We start from the raw sequence: 15,207 nt of genomic DNA on the forward strand, positions 1-15,207 counted from the left end.
ACACACACACACACACACACACTAGACACGTTCCATACTTTCATTACATCCCCGTAATTAAGATGAGGTTTTAGAAACGCATACAAAACACACACACACACACACACACACACACACACACACACACACACACACACACACACGCACGGCGCACACACACACACACACACACACACACACTGCGATGACTCATTCTTCCTATCTGTTGAGTCACTGGCGACGTCATCCAGAAGAAGAAGAAGAAGATTGATGGTAAATTTGATTAACAAGACTCTTGCTCCTTCCTCGATGTCTCCATAAATCACCCTCTCTCTCGCCCTCTCCCTCCCGCCCTCTCTCTCTACCCTCTCTCCATCCCTTTCCCCTCGCGGACGAAACCTAGGAAATACTAACCCCTCCCCACTAAGCCCTCCTTTCCCCCCCCGACACCGCCACTTCATCATCTCACTCGTCCTGCTGCTTCCTGTAGGCCTCGTTGAGCAGCTGGATCTCCTCGCGGTAGCCTCCGCAGCTCTCCTGGTTCTGCCGCCGGCTGTTCTGCCTGTGGGCCTCCACGGTGTCGGGAATGCTAATGTTGATGTTGATGCTGTCCGCCTCGGGGTTGCCGGCGCCGGGGATGAGCAGCGAGTAGGAGGCAGTCTCGCCCAGGTCGCAGGAGACGAAGCGGTTCTCCCGCCGCGAGTAGCGCAGCGAGGGGGAGCGGGCGTGCGCCGACGACTGGCTGATGTTGGACACGATGGAGACGCTGTCCATGGCGTCCTCGCTGTCGCAGATCTCCAGCACCTCCAGGTGGATCTTCACGTTGGTGTCCCCGCCCACGACGCCACCGCCGATGCCCATGGCCACGCCCAGTCCCAGCCCCGCCCCCGGCTCCATCTCCAGCCCGGCTCCTCCGCCCGCGCCGGCGTCCCCCGTCGGGGGCGCACCCGGCGAGGTGGGGTCGTCGGCGCTGGGCTCGTGGCCCACGGATTTGGAGCGGTACACCTCCACCTCCAGAGAGAGAGAGAGAGAGAGAGAGAGAGAGAGAGAGAGAGCGAGAGAGAGAGAGAGAGAGAGAGAGAGAGATGGAAAATTCCAGTCAGGGGGTTACAACTGGGATTTAGGAGGGGCGGGTGCACTCAAATTGTAATATTTAGCAAAGCTATTCGAGATATCTTTAATGAAAGGTCAAGCATCTGGGAAATATGTCTTTACATTATGATGCATGGTGGGCTTGGAGGAATCTAAACATCCATATCTCTCTCTCTCTCTCTCTCTCTCTCTCTCTCTCTCTATCTACAGACTGTCACAGCCCCGCCCGTGCCTTTCTGTGCCCTGGTCTCCTTATGTGTCTCTCCTCCCGTTCCCTCTTGTATCTAGTATGTCCATGTCTATACCTGACAGGGCAGCGTGGGCGTGGCTCCTGGTTCCACAGCCGCTCTATCTATTATCTATCCAACACCTCTTGATCCATCAACACCTACAGTATCTATCAATCTATCTACAGTATATTAGATTGTTTATGCGGGGCTTTAGTGACTCTTAATACTCTATGGTGTTGAGGACTTTCCCCTTTAATTCATGGGAAAATGTTTTGTATTTTGCTCTAAAGGGCCTTTTCACTGATCAATCAAATGTATTGATTTAAACATTCAATTAGTTTAAATTGAAAGTAATATCTTCTTTCTCTTCTCTTTTTTTCTGGTCTCTTCTGGCGAAATAGGTTCTCTAGGATCTGTCTCTTTAAATTAATTCCACTGTATGTTTTAAATACACAGCATTCATTCTCAATTATTTTTTTTCTTTGTTTTCCAGATTCCTCTTGAAGGAAACATAACAAAAATGTCCATTTGGTTGAAATGTTGCATCCAGAGTCAGAGTACAGCCACCCCTCCCATAGAGGAACGGTAGAAAGTGAAGTGACAGCTCAGTCTCACCTTCCTGGCATTGTTGGGGGATATTTTGAGTCCGTCACTGCTGACTTCGTATGTGGAGAGGGACAGCGTCTTCCCTGTGGGAGCCTGGAGCGACACGGTGCCCTGGAAGGCACACAGCGGGACGGACAGACCGCCCGACCGCTGGAAGACAAAACATTTCAAATATATATAGAAACAGTAAAAGACAAAAAAGGAGTTTTCATTTTTATTCATATTCATTTTTTACTGTGGAAGACCCTGGAGCAGGGATGTACAACTACATTCTGTTCCATAGATAGATAGATAGATAGATAGATAGATAGATAGATAGATAAACCTGTATGAAATATTCACAGTCTGTCAAACTAGAATAGAATATTTTGCTAAATGTTGCTTAAACAAGCATTTTGGATGTTGGATGTCTCTCAGATTTAAAATTGTGAACGTACATGACTGCTATTGCAAAGTGAAATGTTTGTTAAATGTTTTCTTTTTACTTTCTTCCAGACATACAGGTATTTCCCCCCCAAAGATTTGTATGAACATAACAACTTATGAATAAATTATCAATACAAATCATACTATACAGGTTGTCCCACTCTTTCATGCATTCTCCAGCAAATTAATGATGTTAAAAATCTGGACTATTTAAAAACACACATTAATTAAGTGGAACGTGAGTGAGAAAACTGTGATGTTTTGCTGGCCACAGTCGCCTGGAAATGGCTTTTTCTCTGAGCGAGGACGCCAGAGTCACGTGATTTTTGGAGAGCGGTGCTGAGAGTGTCCCCGATGCGCACGGTGCATTTCTTTTCCATTCAAACAGGGAATTGAGTAAAATAAAATACATTTTTATTTGCTTTATTTAGAGGAATGGGAAATGTGGTCGCCCCTCTCCAATGTTTCCATTATGCATGGAGGGAGACAAGGGACACAGAGGAGCCAAAACCTAGTTGTGTTTTTGATCAACGATATCATATTATTTACGAGGGCTTTAATGCATGATTGGAATGACGGTTGAATGGATCAGGGGCTGTTTGAGTGACAGGAGGGCCTGTTCACAGACGGGTCCTTTGTCGATGTGTTTGTGTGTGTGTGTGTGTGTGTGTGTGTGTGTGTGTGTGTGTGTGTGTGTGAGAGAGATAGAGAGAGAGAGAGAGAGAGAGAGAGAGAGCTGATGTGAGAGAGAAAGAGCAGGACAAAAAATGCGTTGCGCACTGTTCTGCAATGAGATACGATTTTACCCATTTTAAATGGTAAAAAAAAACCATTTGAAAATCAATATGTGGCGGTCGATGTTGATATTTTGATTGTTAAAAAAACTAACTTAAAAAATATATTAAAAAAAATGAATTCAAATGAATTGGTTTAAATTTTGTTCGACAATCGCGCTCCGGGGCACGATCCAATTGATTAATTTTCATGACTATGAGCACGAAACACTGAGACGCCGGATATTCAGAGCAGCTATAAGGGAATCAGCAGCAGCAGCAGCAGCAGATTATGCCTTTAAATATCCAGAAAATAGAGCCTCATATAGGTTTAAAGCATGCTTTGTCTTATTTCCTTTATTCTTATTATTTTCTATTTTTTCATCATTTCATTGTACTCCATGTCAAGGTTATTATTCTCAGTAGAAGTATAAGTGGTTTTTTTAGTGCCATTATAAGATAAAAGGAAATAGCACTTTATTAATCCTCCGTAGGGGGAAATTCAGGCGTTGCAGCAGCACGCTAGGGAACATATATACAGTATATACACTAAATTCACAATATATACATTCACAAATTTAAAAAGAAAATATATATAATATTAATAATGAGTAATAACTTGTTTGTAAAACTGTATAAAAGGTATAATTGTGTCAAGTTTCAATGTGTCATTAACTGTTCCAAGTGTGTACAGCACAGAAGCTAAAAGCAGTTTTTCCAAATTCAGTGTTTGCACGTGGGACTTTGAGCAGTACCCAATCATTTGAGCGAGTTGAATAATGACCATCGGACCAATTTAACAATGAGGTGATATATGATGGCAACTTTCCACTTAGGGCTTGATAAATAAATAAAAACCAATGCCTGTCATGTCTTACTGTTAGAGATGCCCACCCAACCTTTTCATATACGATGCAATGGTGAGTTGAATAACTGTCACGGGTGATAAATCTTGGGGTGAAGTGATAAACTGAATCTTGTGGTTTAAAAGTGGAGGCAGAGGCATGTCTATACCAAACGTCACCGTAATCCAAAACAGACAAGAAGGCAGCCTCAATTATCCGCTTTCTACTGAACATAGGACAATTTGTTTTGTTTCTGTGCAAATATCCATTTTTTTGGCGCAGCTTGCTGACAATTGTGTCAATGAGAAATTTGAGACTTGAGATTTAACTTTTTGATCCAGCAAAATACCATGATATTTATACTCTGAGACCCTCTCGATTGTGTGTCCATTCACATTGGTAACATGCAAACTATGGTCCGCAATAGCTCGGGCTCTAGAGAACAACATAAATTTATAAACATATGCTGCTTCTTGCAATTTGTCAAAAGCCTATTGTAGGATTTCAGGGAAAGTGTGCGGTATCAGCAAAGCAATGCAGAACTGTATCATCTGCATCTGATAGGCATTGCAATTAGTTATAAAGGATGTAATATTGTCTACATAAATTGTGAACAAGATCGGACCCAATATTGAATCTTGTGGCACCCCTTTTGACAGTGGTGAAAATACTGAGCGATCATTTCCCAAAATCACACATTGCTGTCCATGAGACAGGTAGTCCTGAAACCACTCGCAGGATTTATAGTCAAAGCCAATATCACAAAGCCTCTGCAGGAGCAAAGCATGGTCAACACTATCAAATGCTTTTGATAGATCGACAAAGAGGGCAGCACAATATTTCCCTTTGTCAACAGCAAAAACAATGTCATTCATAACCAAGGTGGTGCAGTGACAGCACTATGTTTAGCTCTGAAACCAGATTGATATGGGTTTAATATAGTTAATATAATTGTATTTCTTGAGAGGAATGATTTCAGCTGATTATTATCATGACTCTAGGATTCTAGCAAGACAGGGACCGTTTGGAAATTGGCCGATAGCTATCAAGATCTTTTTTTTTTTTTTTTTTTTTTTTTATCACCACCCTTATGCAATGGGACTACATGAGCATATTTCCAAACCTGAGAGACAAACTCCATTAGAGGTAGAAAGATGAAAAAGATATGTCATTTGTTCAGCGACAAATGAGGCACAGAGCTTTAGTAAATAAGGGTCTAGTTTATAATCTCCAGTGGCTTTCCTGCAATCGACAGCTTCAAGTGTCTCCTTAACGACAGAGGAAGTGGGGGCCCGTGGGGTGAACTGAGAGGTAGGGTTTAAGGAGGGCACACGAGCCAAGGGCTTACTATTTACAGCCCATCCCGAGTACACCGTATCAAAGCGATTTCCGGCAGTGGCAAAATGTGTGTTTAAGGCAAACCTCTCGTGTCGCATTCATTAACCATGAAACGGGAAGGCATATAGATGTAGAGTATCTGTTTTTGCTTATATTTACTGCCTTCCAGAATTTTGATGGGTTTGTAGAAGAGCGGGAGATGAATTCAATGTAATAATTGGCTTTTGGCTTTTCTCAAGGAGAATGTTCATTTATTTCTATTTCAAGTCTGAGTCTGAAAGTCATCCAGTGGGTCGTTCCGCCGATACGCCTCGCTAGAGCCCAGGCTTTGTCCCATGCCTTGAACATTGATAATTCTGTGGAGAATCTATCTTTAACCCTAAGCTTTTCAAAAGGTGCATTTTTTATTTTTTTTTATCAGTGACAACGAGGAATGAATTTGTAAAATATACAGCTGGCATATCGAATGTTTGACGTACATTAATGTCGGCAAGGTCGCTGAGGAAAGCCTTTTCATTAAAAGTTTTCAAATTTCTCTTGATGACAATCCCGGGGAGCTTGATCTTTTTCAGTCCGGCACTTCTTACGCAGGCTAGAGGACAGCGGCCACTCATGCCGAGTGCATAAACACCAGAGGCGGTGATTTTGTCCTTCCTACTGGACGGAATCAAATCGATCAATGTTGATTTTAAAGGGTCCTCTAAATGAGGTCTGGTCGGCTCATCAGTCAGCCGCGACAGATTGTGCTTGTCACGCATCGCTTTTTTAAGTATTTGAATCGTCCGTCGACCAATTTAGGTTAACGTCACCTAGAGCCAGCCACTCTGAGTTATTGCGCTGAGCAAGTCAGTCCGCTAATTTATTAATTGCACTGGAGACAGCTGAGGGTGGTCTGTAAACACTCACCCCATTCATTGAGTTATTTCTAGATAAGATTACCCTTCAGAGCAAACAATTCCAAGGAAGGAGTTACTGTACAGTGACAGCCTTTACAACAGACAAACATGACTTTGCATCAATAGCTACGCCACCCCCTCCTCCAACTCTGTCAATGCTGTACAAGTTATAGTTACTGTATGTAGGGAAACCTCCGAATTACGTATGCTTCCTTTAAACCAGGTTTCTGTCAGAACCACGATACCGAGGTCAGTCGGCGATACAAGAGTTCTAATCTAATTCTAATTGTTTGCGTAGACTTCTGGTGTTCAAACGCATCAAACCCAGGACATTTCTGGATTTAAAAGCGTGGTGCTCGGCCCCTCAGTGAGAGCGAGCCGCAGTGGCGGCGTGCCTCCATTGGCAAAGGACAGACCGAAGGACAGACCGCCCAGGCACGGTCACAGAGGAGGGGGAGGCTGGCGGCGGTGTAGAGTGTCGCGGTGTGCTCGTGGACCTGGAGGACTTTGATCCTCCACCCAAATGGGGGAACTCTTGCATATCCAGGGCGTTGATTGTAGGCTCCATGGCTTGGAAGCTTTTCTCCAGACGGAGAGTCTCCGGCATAGAGCAGCACGTGGAGCGCCCGCTTCGCCGGCCCTCGCTCTTAACCGGGTTTTAGGGCTCTGGGGTAGAGCTGGTCCGAGCTCTGGGATAGTGCAGCTCTGTCATGAATGTCAGTGGAAACACCGCGCCCGCTTGGGCTGCAACCTCCCGTTCAGCGGGCATAAGCAGCGTCAACGGCACAACAAATTACAAATCAAATTACACTTGGGGTTTATTTACAATATTATTCACGATTCATTTGGTTCTCCTGAAAATGACTCCCGTGATACAGTACGGATTAATGCTGCTTTACACAGCTCCCGCTTTTAGTCTTGCATTAATTTCATGGCCTTTCATCCAGAATCAATCAGTCAGCCCCTTTAGTCATTTGGAGAAAATAATTGAGTATTTAATGAATGGTTTTGTGAATGGAAGAGAACAGGGACCATTTGACTGTGATGCGTCTCCAGGATTACTAAAGCTCAATAAATCCAAACACTTCCCTACACTTTTTTATTTTCATTTTCAATGCAGTGCTTCCGTGTTTTCTATGTTTTTCTACGTTTTCTCAAATGTGCTCGGCTGAATGAACCGGATTCTGATTCCGGCGCTGAACCAAAGCAACAAAGAGTCGGACAGTGGAACGACTCTTTGTGACGAGTGACTCGTGAAGAACGGAATCTCAAAAAAAAACAGCTGAGCCTCTCATCCCTCGCGACAGGGGAGCTCTTTATTTTTCAAAGTGGAAGCGGAAAAAAGCGGTTTGCCGCCGCAGAGCGCTTGGAAAACGCAGCCTTGGAGGGTCCATTCGACGTCACCTGGCGGCTAAAAGCTGCTCCCTCCTTTGAGCGCCCGCCCCGCCTCCATGTGCTTGTTTTTAGACCGTACCAAGTCACAGGGAGGATAACAACATCTTAAAGCTCTAACCGCCCCCACTCCCCAACCCCCCCCCCCCCCCCCCCCCCGCCACCGTGGACACTGGAGGCCGCAGGGCAACGGAGAAGAGGCGGAGAGAGGGAGGATAACAACATGTGGACCGTTAACACGGAACACTGGACACACAACACTGGACGGAAAATCCTATAAATCACCAAACTGTCCAGGCCTGGCTTTTATTTACTGGTTGGATGAGTGTGTGAGTGTGTGTGTGTTTGTGCGTGTGTGTGTGTGTGTGCGTGCCAGGTGATAACACCATTTCAGGCCATGAGTATATATAGCTTCACGGCACCGCTGCCTCACAGCAAGAAGGTCCCGGGCGCAAATCCCGGCCGCCCCAGGTCCTTTCTGCGGTGAGCTGGCATGTGCGCTTGGTGTTTGTGTGGGTTTCCTCCGGTTGCTCCGGTTCCCTCCCACCGTACAAAGACATGTAGAGCATGTGAGGGGTTAATACTCTGACCAAGGCGCTGGAAAAAGAGCTGGAGGTGCAGCTCTGTGGCTGCCCACTGCTCCCAGGTAAAGGGTGGTTTCAAGTGCAGAGGACACATTTCGTTGTGTCCCACTTGTACGACAAAGATTTATTCTATTCACGTGTCTGTCGTTTGGAAGTGTCTGCTGTCCCGTGCCGGTTGCTCTATGTGTCTGTTGCTCCACGTGTCTGTTGCACCGTGCGTCTGTTGGTCTGTGTGTGTTTTCCTGTGTCTGTTGCTTTGTGTCTGTTGCTCTATTTGCCTGTTGTTCTATGTGTCTGTTGCTCTGTCTGTCTGTTGCACCATATGTCTGTCGTTCCGTGTGTTTGTTGCTCTGTGTCTATTTTCCTGTGTCTGTTGCTCTATGTGTCTGTAGCTCCATGTGCCTGTTGTTCCATGTATCTGTTGTTCTGTGTCTGTTATTCCATGTGTATGTTGCTCTATGTGTCTGTTGCTCCACATGTCTGTTGCACCGTGCGTCTGTTGGTCTGTGTGTCTTTTCCTGTGTGTCTGTTGTTTTGTGTCTGTTGCTCTATTTGCCTGTTGTTCTATGTGTCTGTTGCTCTGTCTGTCTGTTGCACCATGTGTCTGTCGTTTCGTGAGTCTGTTGCTCCGTGTCTATTTTCCTGTGTCTGTTGCTCTATGTGTCTGTTGCTCCATGTGTCTGTTATTCCATATGTCTGTTGTTCCACGTGCCTGTTGTTCGAAGTATCTGTTGCTTATGTGTGTCTGTTATTCCACGTGTATGTTTCTCTATGTGTCTGATGCTCTTTGTGTCTGTTGCTCCAAATGTCTGTTGCTCTATTTGCCTGTTGTTCTATGTGTCTGTTGCTCTATGTGTCTGTTGCTCCATGTGTCTGTTGCCCTGTGTGTCTGTTGTTCCATGTGTCTGTTGTTCCACGTGTCTGTTGCTCCACGTGTCTGTTACTCCACGTGCTGCTGTTCCATGTGTCTGTTGTTCTATGTGTCGGTTGCTCCACGTCTATTGCTTCATGTGTCTGTTGTTCCATGTGTCTGTTGCTCAACATGTCTCTTATTCCATGTGTCTTGTGCTTCACGTGTCTGTTGCTCTACGTGTCTGTTGTTCCATGTGTCTGTTGCTCTACGTGTCTGTCGCTCCATATATTCTGTTCTGTCGGTTGTCGTCCTGTCTGCCGGCTTCATTAAACCTTCAGCCTCCTCTGGACTTGACTTTTTAACGATTCCACTCGAGAGCCGCTTCCAGAACAACAGCAACAAGGAGCCGAGGCAGCGAGGCGGCGACGGAGGAAGGAGCAAGGACCCAAGCGGGCGCTTCACGGACGCCAAAACCCCCCATTGAGAGAATAACAATGTCTGTCAGTCGTTGTTTGTGTACAAGAACCATCGCTGACTTCTATGCCGTTTCTCTCCCCTTTTCAAGGATGCGGATCACCAGGGCGATCGTGAGGTTGCTGCATATTTCTGAAATGACCAAAGTCATTAGAAATAACCAGTCAGTACCACAACTACGTTTTCTACTTTCCCTTCATTCATTCATCTTCATTTCATTCTGTGCTCTCGGTGTGGGATATTCTGCACTGACCAAGGAACCTCCAATGTTTCTTTGAATTGTTACCAAACCAAGGAACCTAAATAAGAGTGGCTGCCCTCCCAGGTAACCTCTCAGATGAGACAGAAGGACTGTGTGGCGCAGGGCCCCTGGCGGTCCCTATAGGAAGCCATATGGCGGCAAATCCACAACCACAAATTCATATTACCTAAAGGTCCTTGAAATTTACCTGAAGCGTCCTTGAAATGTTGGATCCCATCAAATATTTCACTGTGTTTTGAAGCATTAAAGCACAGTGTGGTAAGTTTCTCACGATTACACATTTCACACATAACACGCACGACATTTGAATAAAGCCTGGGTGTGGGTTGAGTTGAAAAACAGCCAGCATATCCTCTGAATAAAAGAAATGGCTTCGCATTTGGCACGTCGGAGGGAAGTTGGGGAGGTTGTCTTTCATAGCCTCTGCCTCTGTGTTCGTGCTGAAAGGGCGCCTTGCACTCGGGCCTCGTTAACGCGGCGCTAATTCTTTTTTTTCAGGTTCTTTAATTCCATCCGTGATAGCCAAGGACGTCCGTGTCTGACAGATTGCTCAGAGTGGGTTGCGGCGGCATCAAAGTTGCTTTCCAAAGCTCAGTGACGGAGGCGCCGTGTCGTCGGAAACGACCCACTTCCGCCGACCGACGGCCGAGATCGTGACATTCAGGACGAGGGCGAACCCGAAGAAAGCACGACGAGCGCCGTGGATACTCTTCATCATACCGACTCAAGATGTGTGCGTGTGTTGTGTTGCTACTGATACTGTTGACGCCTTGTTGCCTTGACGACGTGACACCGTCTGGAGGTCGAGTAAAACAGAATTAGTTTCCAATGGACGTATTTGGTGTTCCACCATCCCGTCCTCATCCAGCACGGCTCCATTGAAACTGTTAATTGGAGAAGGAGACTTTTCATATTTATTCATATTTTTTTACTCATATACACGCATGGCACCGCGCGTCACATCTCATCGCAACGTTATAAATGATGCAGATTACTCTGTATTTTCGTTCAGTGAACATCGGCTGCTGCGTTGCCTACTCCTAATGAAATATTTAACGTCGTCATTAGGTCGTACAGCACATTGTTGTGTTTGCTTTTCCTCAGACTCAACCCAGTAAATGAGCACGCCTCTCCTGGCGTCGCTGAGGGCGATCGGAGATTAAAACCTTAATCCTGTTCCCTGACACGCTGCAATGATTCTTATCGTCTCGCTAGAACACACATCCGAATGCACATTTTCGCCCTTTGCAGCTCCCCGATCTAGGAAGGCAAAGTTCCTCTCAACATTAGATATGACAGTATCTTACTGTAAATATTTATTTTTCAATTTTCTTTTTTACTGTATTCCTGTTGTATCCTTTGATATTCTTGTTTTGGTTCTTATTTAAGGTACTGGCGTTTAACTCTCCCACTGGATCTCAGGCCTGACCCTCGTGGTATCCATGGAGCTATAAATATATCATATCTTATATAAAATATCAGAGGAGAGTCTGGCCTTGTTTTGGTGCTCATAACTCTGCCATTTGTCGGAGTTATTGCCCAATAAAAATGATATATTTTTTAGGCTCGAGACTCACCATCGCCATCACCGAGGAATGGAGCGATCAAAGTTTGTCGTTGCTGCCGTACGCCATTGATCGTTGTCTCCCGAGTTCCAAGACAAGTTGCCTTGATCACACGGCCCCCAAAAAATACTGTCTCTTCTTTCACATTCTATTCTTAGACCGACTAGCCACCATGAATTATACAACTCACATCGTCATAAAACCAATCCCTAAAACTTTTAAATCCCCATCCTGGATATCAAGTGTCATAGGAGACACGTAGATACAGAGCAGCCCTACGGAACGGCGTGGAATTCAAAGGGAGTCGATGCTGCAGAGGACAAAATCCATTACTGAATTGTTACCAATTTGATTAGGGGAAATTAAATTGTCCCGAATGGAAACCCGACAGAAGGTGCCGCCATCAAAAAGCTACTCAGCAAATTCCGTGGACGGGGTAGGGGAGGGAGAGTCCAGGGAGGATCAAATACATTTTTTTCTGCATTTCATGAAGTTACTCCAGCTCCCAATCTGTCGTCCTGAAGATGGAGCGATGTTTTAAAATGCACAGCGACAGCACCACGACAGACAGACACACACACACACACTCACACACTCACACACATACACACACACACACGCACACACACACACACACACACACACACAGGCAGGCGCAGACACATCCACATTGAAAATGTACCCTCCACCACAGAATGCCGATTACCAGTATTATACCACGTAAAAGTTAGCAAGTTCATGTAGATTCAATGAATGATGGATCGATTTTTATCACGAAATGTTATGGGGAAGTGTTTTTTTTAATTTCATTGATTTCCATTTTAGAGTAGACTGGACAGGTTGTTTAAGAAAACGAGATTCCTGAGGGTTGTAAACTCAGAATGATCTACCAGTTGATATAATTTTGATGTAAAGACCAAACCCTACCTGTCTGGGCGTCCTCTCCGACTTGCTGCGGCACCACTCCCAGTCGGTGAGCTCGATCTTGCGGCACTCCTTGTGGGAGAGCCTCCTCTCCGAGCCCTCGAACACCGACGAGGTGTCGGTCATCTTGCGACCGCGGTCCTGCTCGCGGAGGCGGCCGGAGAGCATCGGAGGACGTCCGTCGCCGTGGTCGCCGTGGTCCCCGTCGTCCCCGTCGTCCCCGTCGTCCTCGCGGCCCTCATGGGGGAGCGGAGGGCAGTCGGCCAGAGTGAGGGCCAGGGCCTCCCCTCCGCCCGCCACGGCCTCCAGCAGCAGGTCGGCCTGCGAGGAGCCGTCCGCCCGGCAGGGGGTGCCGAGGTCGAAATCTCCATCCAAGCTGCTGGAGAGTCCGCCGCCGCCGCCGCCGCTGCTGTCCGGGGCATGGAGGCCTTTAGCGGGGAAGTCGCAATTGAAGAGGTTTTGGTAGGAAGGCTTCTGCTCGGCCGCAGGGCTGTACGGAGACCTGGCGGCCGGGGAGAGTTTGTACACCCCGTAGCCCTGCTGGAAGGAGAGCGTGAACTCGAATCTTCTCTTCATAACTGTGGGATAGAATCAGAATGAAGAGCTGCATTGCACAGTAAAGCCAAACAAAGTGATGTTTCTGACAGACAACCCTCACGTTTACTTCTATATTACCTTCATTGACTATGTATGTGTTATTTATTATTTGAGTTTGGCGTCTCGGCCCTACCGCTCATCCCTCCCGGCAAGGGTGCAGCAAACGCAGGCATACCCAGTGAGCTAGAAATATAGGAGTGTTGAGCTGGAATCCCCCCGTTGGATCGAAGAGTAGAGCCCGACAGGTGGATCTCGTTGGGATGGAGGGAGCGCAGCAGCAAGCAGGCAGGCACAGCAGGAGGGATTGGCTGCTTATATTGGCCGGCCCATTATAGGCATGGAAGAGCAGAACTAACTATTTGTTTTCCACAATGAACAATTGATATGTAGTGTTTGTAGCTTGAGATACTTAAACCCTGAATATAAATAAAGTTTGACGAGCTGAAGATCCGTTTTAGGGCCGAGCAACATTGACGAAATCGAATATCACATTATTTTGGACCTGCCGTGTCAGATCAATACTTTGATATCTGTAATTTGATATTCTGGGGCTGACCAAATGGTGCTTCCACAAGATAACTGAACACTCATTAGTAATGTGGATATCATGACCATATACCACTTACCTGTATTGCAGTGTTAACCAAAATCCCATCATATAAATATCGCCTGTCTACCTGAGTGATCCCGTGCTGGATCCCGCTTGCAGTTGATGAAGCAGCCGCAGGGCAGATGGATCCAGCGCTCAGAGAGCACGAACAGCGGCGTGGCGGCCGGGGCGAGCAGCGTGAGGAAGAAGCCCGTGGTCTCCAGGGAGAAGCTGCGGGTGTTAGCGGCGTGCCGCACCAGCACCAGGGTCTGGAAAGACCAAACAAAAGAAAGGAAGGAGGCGGAATGAGTTCAATGGCATCATACTGAATCTAAAACAAAGGACAGACCAGAAGAAAGCAGGCAATACAAGAGGTTACATACATTTATTATAGTGAAGAACAAACTATTACAGGCTAAAGTTACACCCATGGGTGATATCAAGGCACTGGATATGAAGTACTTCTACTTTTTAACAATTCAAATACATTTAAGATAAACTACTTGTGTACTTTCACAACTTTCACTTTCACAATTTTGTGCTCTGGTATTTGTACTTTTACTGAAGTAAAAGGTCGGAGCAGCTTACTTCTTCCAGCACTGGTCCTCACTCACACCCTTACCATCATTGGCATCCACAGAACAACTCTGACCACAGCCAGGATCATGGAGAAGCGCTTCTGTGCAAACACCACAGGGCTGTCTCCAAAGGCGCAGGGGTCCCTCTGCCTGGCGAAGGAGCCCAGGGTCCGACCGGTGGGCACGGTGCCGGTGCCACACGACCCTGGACTCAGCTCGTTATAGGCACTACAACTTTTATCAAGACTATTGAGGGATTGAAGGTCACAGAGGGGGGCAGAGCCGCTCAGGCCCCCCACGGTCATGTCCAGGTAACTGGGGTTGGGGTACAACGGGGTGCTCTGGGGCTCCCTGGAGCACAGCAGCTGGTAGGTGAGGGGGATGAAGAAACACAACAGGGCGCAAAAGCACAGGGAATACAGGGTGACAAGCAGCACGGTGTAGAAGCCGTCGCTCTCCGGGAAACAGCCCAGGGAGGCGGGAGTAAAGCTTCCCCATCCGCACAGGGGGAGGACACTCACCAGCAGACTGAGCGCCCACACCCCGACGATGGCCCCCATCACCCCCAGGGGGCGCTGGACGGACTGGTGCGCCCCGAACCGCTTGGTGACGTAGAAGCTGTAGGCTGCGATGAGGCAAGCCTTCATGTTGCTGGAGACCCCCTGGAACACGTAGAGGAGACCCGAGAGGGTGCACAGCGTCCCGGACCCTCCCTCCTCCCCGCCCCGTCCCCACTGGAGCAGCATGAAGAGCGAGAGGGGGATCACGCTGACGAGGTCGTCCACGGACATGGAAGCCACGATGAGGCACAGGGAGGTCTTTCTCCTCATCCTGAACAAGGACAGGAGCGAGTAGACTCCTCCGGCGAAAGTGGCGGCGGCGAGGGTGACGCACAAGCCGAAGAGCGCCAGGCGCGTCCGCCGCTCCGCGTCCAGAGGGTCCGGGTCCCCGGTGGAGAGGGGCTGGTGGTGGCTCCTGTTTGGTGCCGGGGAGCTGAAGTGTGTGGAGGACATGTTCCCAAAGTTTCTTGCTTATTCTCTTATTGAAGTATATGATAAGTCATTGCGTTGGTTGCGTGGAAAGTTTTAAGCGATCGTGCAGCGACGGCGCGCAGACCCGGAGCATCTTATTTTTGGCGTCCGAGTGGGGATGGATGCATGGAGATAAATGCATGGAGATGCATGTACGGGAGTGAACGCATGGA

General features: G+C 47.3%; 1 protein-coding gene across 1 annotated transcript; it reads right to left on the reverse strand.

Moving 5' to 3' along the window:
- Positions 1–444: 444 nt before the first annotated feature.
- LOC307234799 (putative G-protein coupled receptor 149) lies at positions 445–15,016 on the reverse strand (the record flags this gene model as incomplete). The annotated part of the gene is made up of 5 exons (XM_080006663.1): positions 445–990; positions 1,917–2,057; positions 12,243–12,817; positions 13,514–13,694; positions 14,048–15,016. 5 exons carry the CDS (start codon positions 15,014–15,016, stop codon positions 445–447), a joined length of 2,412 nt encoding a protein of 803 aa, XP_079862789.1.
- Positions 15,017–15,207: the final 191 nt, after the last annotated feature.

The sequence above is a fragment of the Zeus faber genome (assembly GCF_960531495.2).
Source record: "Zeus faber genome assembly, chromosome: 9".
In the NCBI taxonomy this organism is placed as follows: Eukaryota; Metazoa; Chordata; class Actinopteri; order Zeiformes; family Zeidae; genus Zeus; species Zeus faber.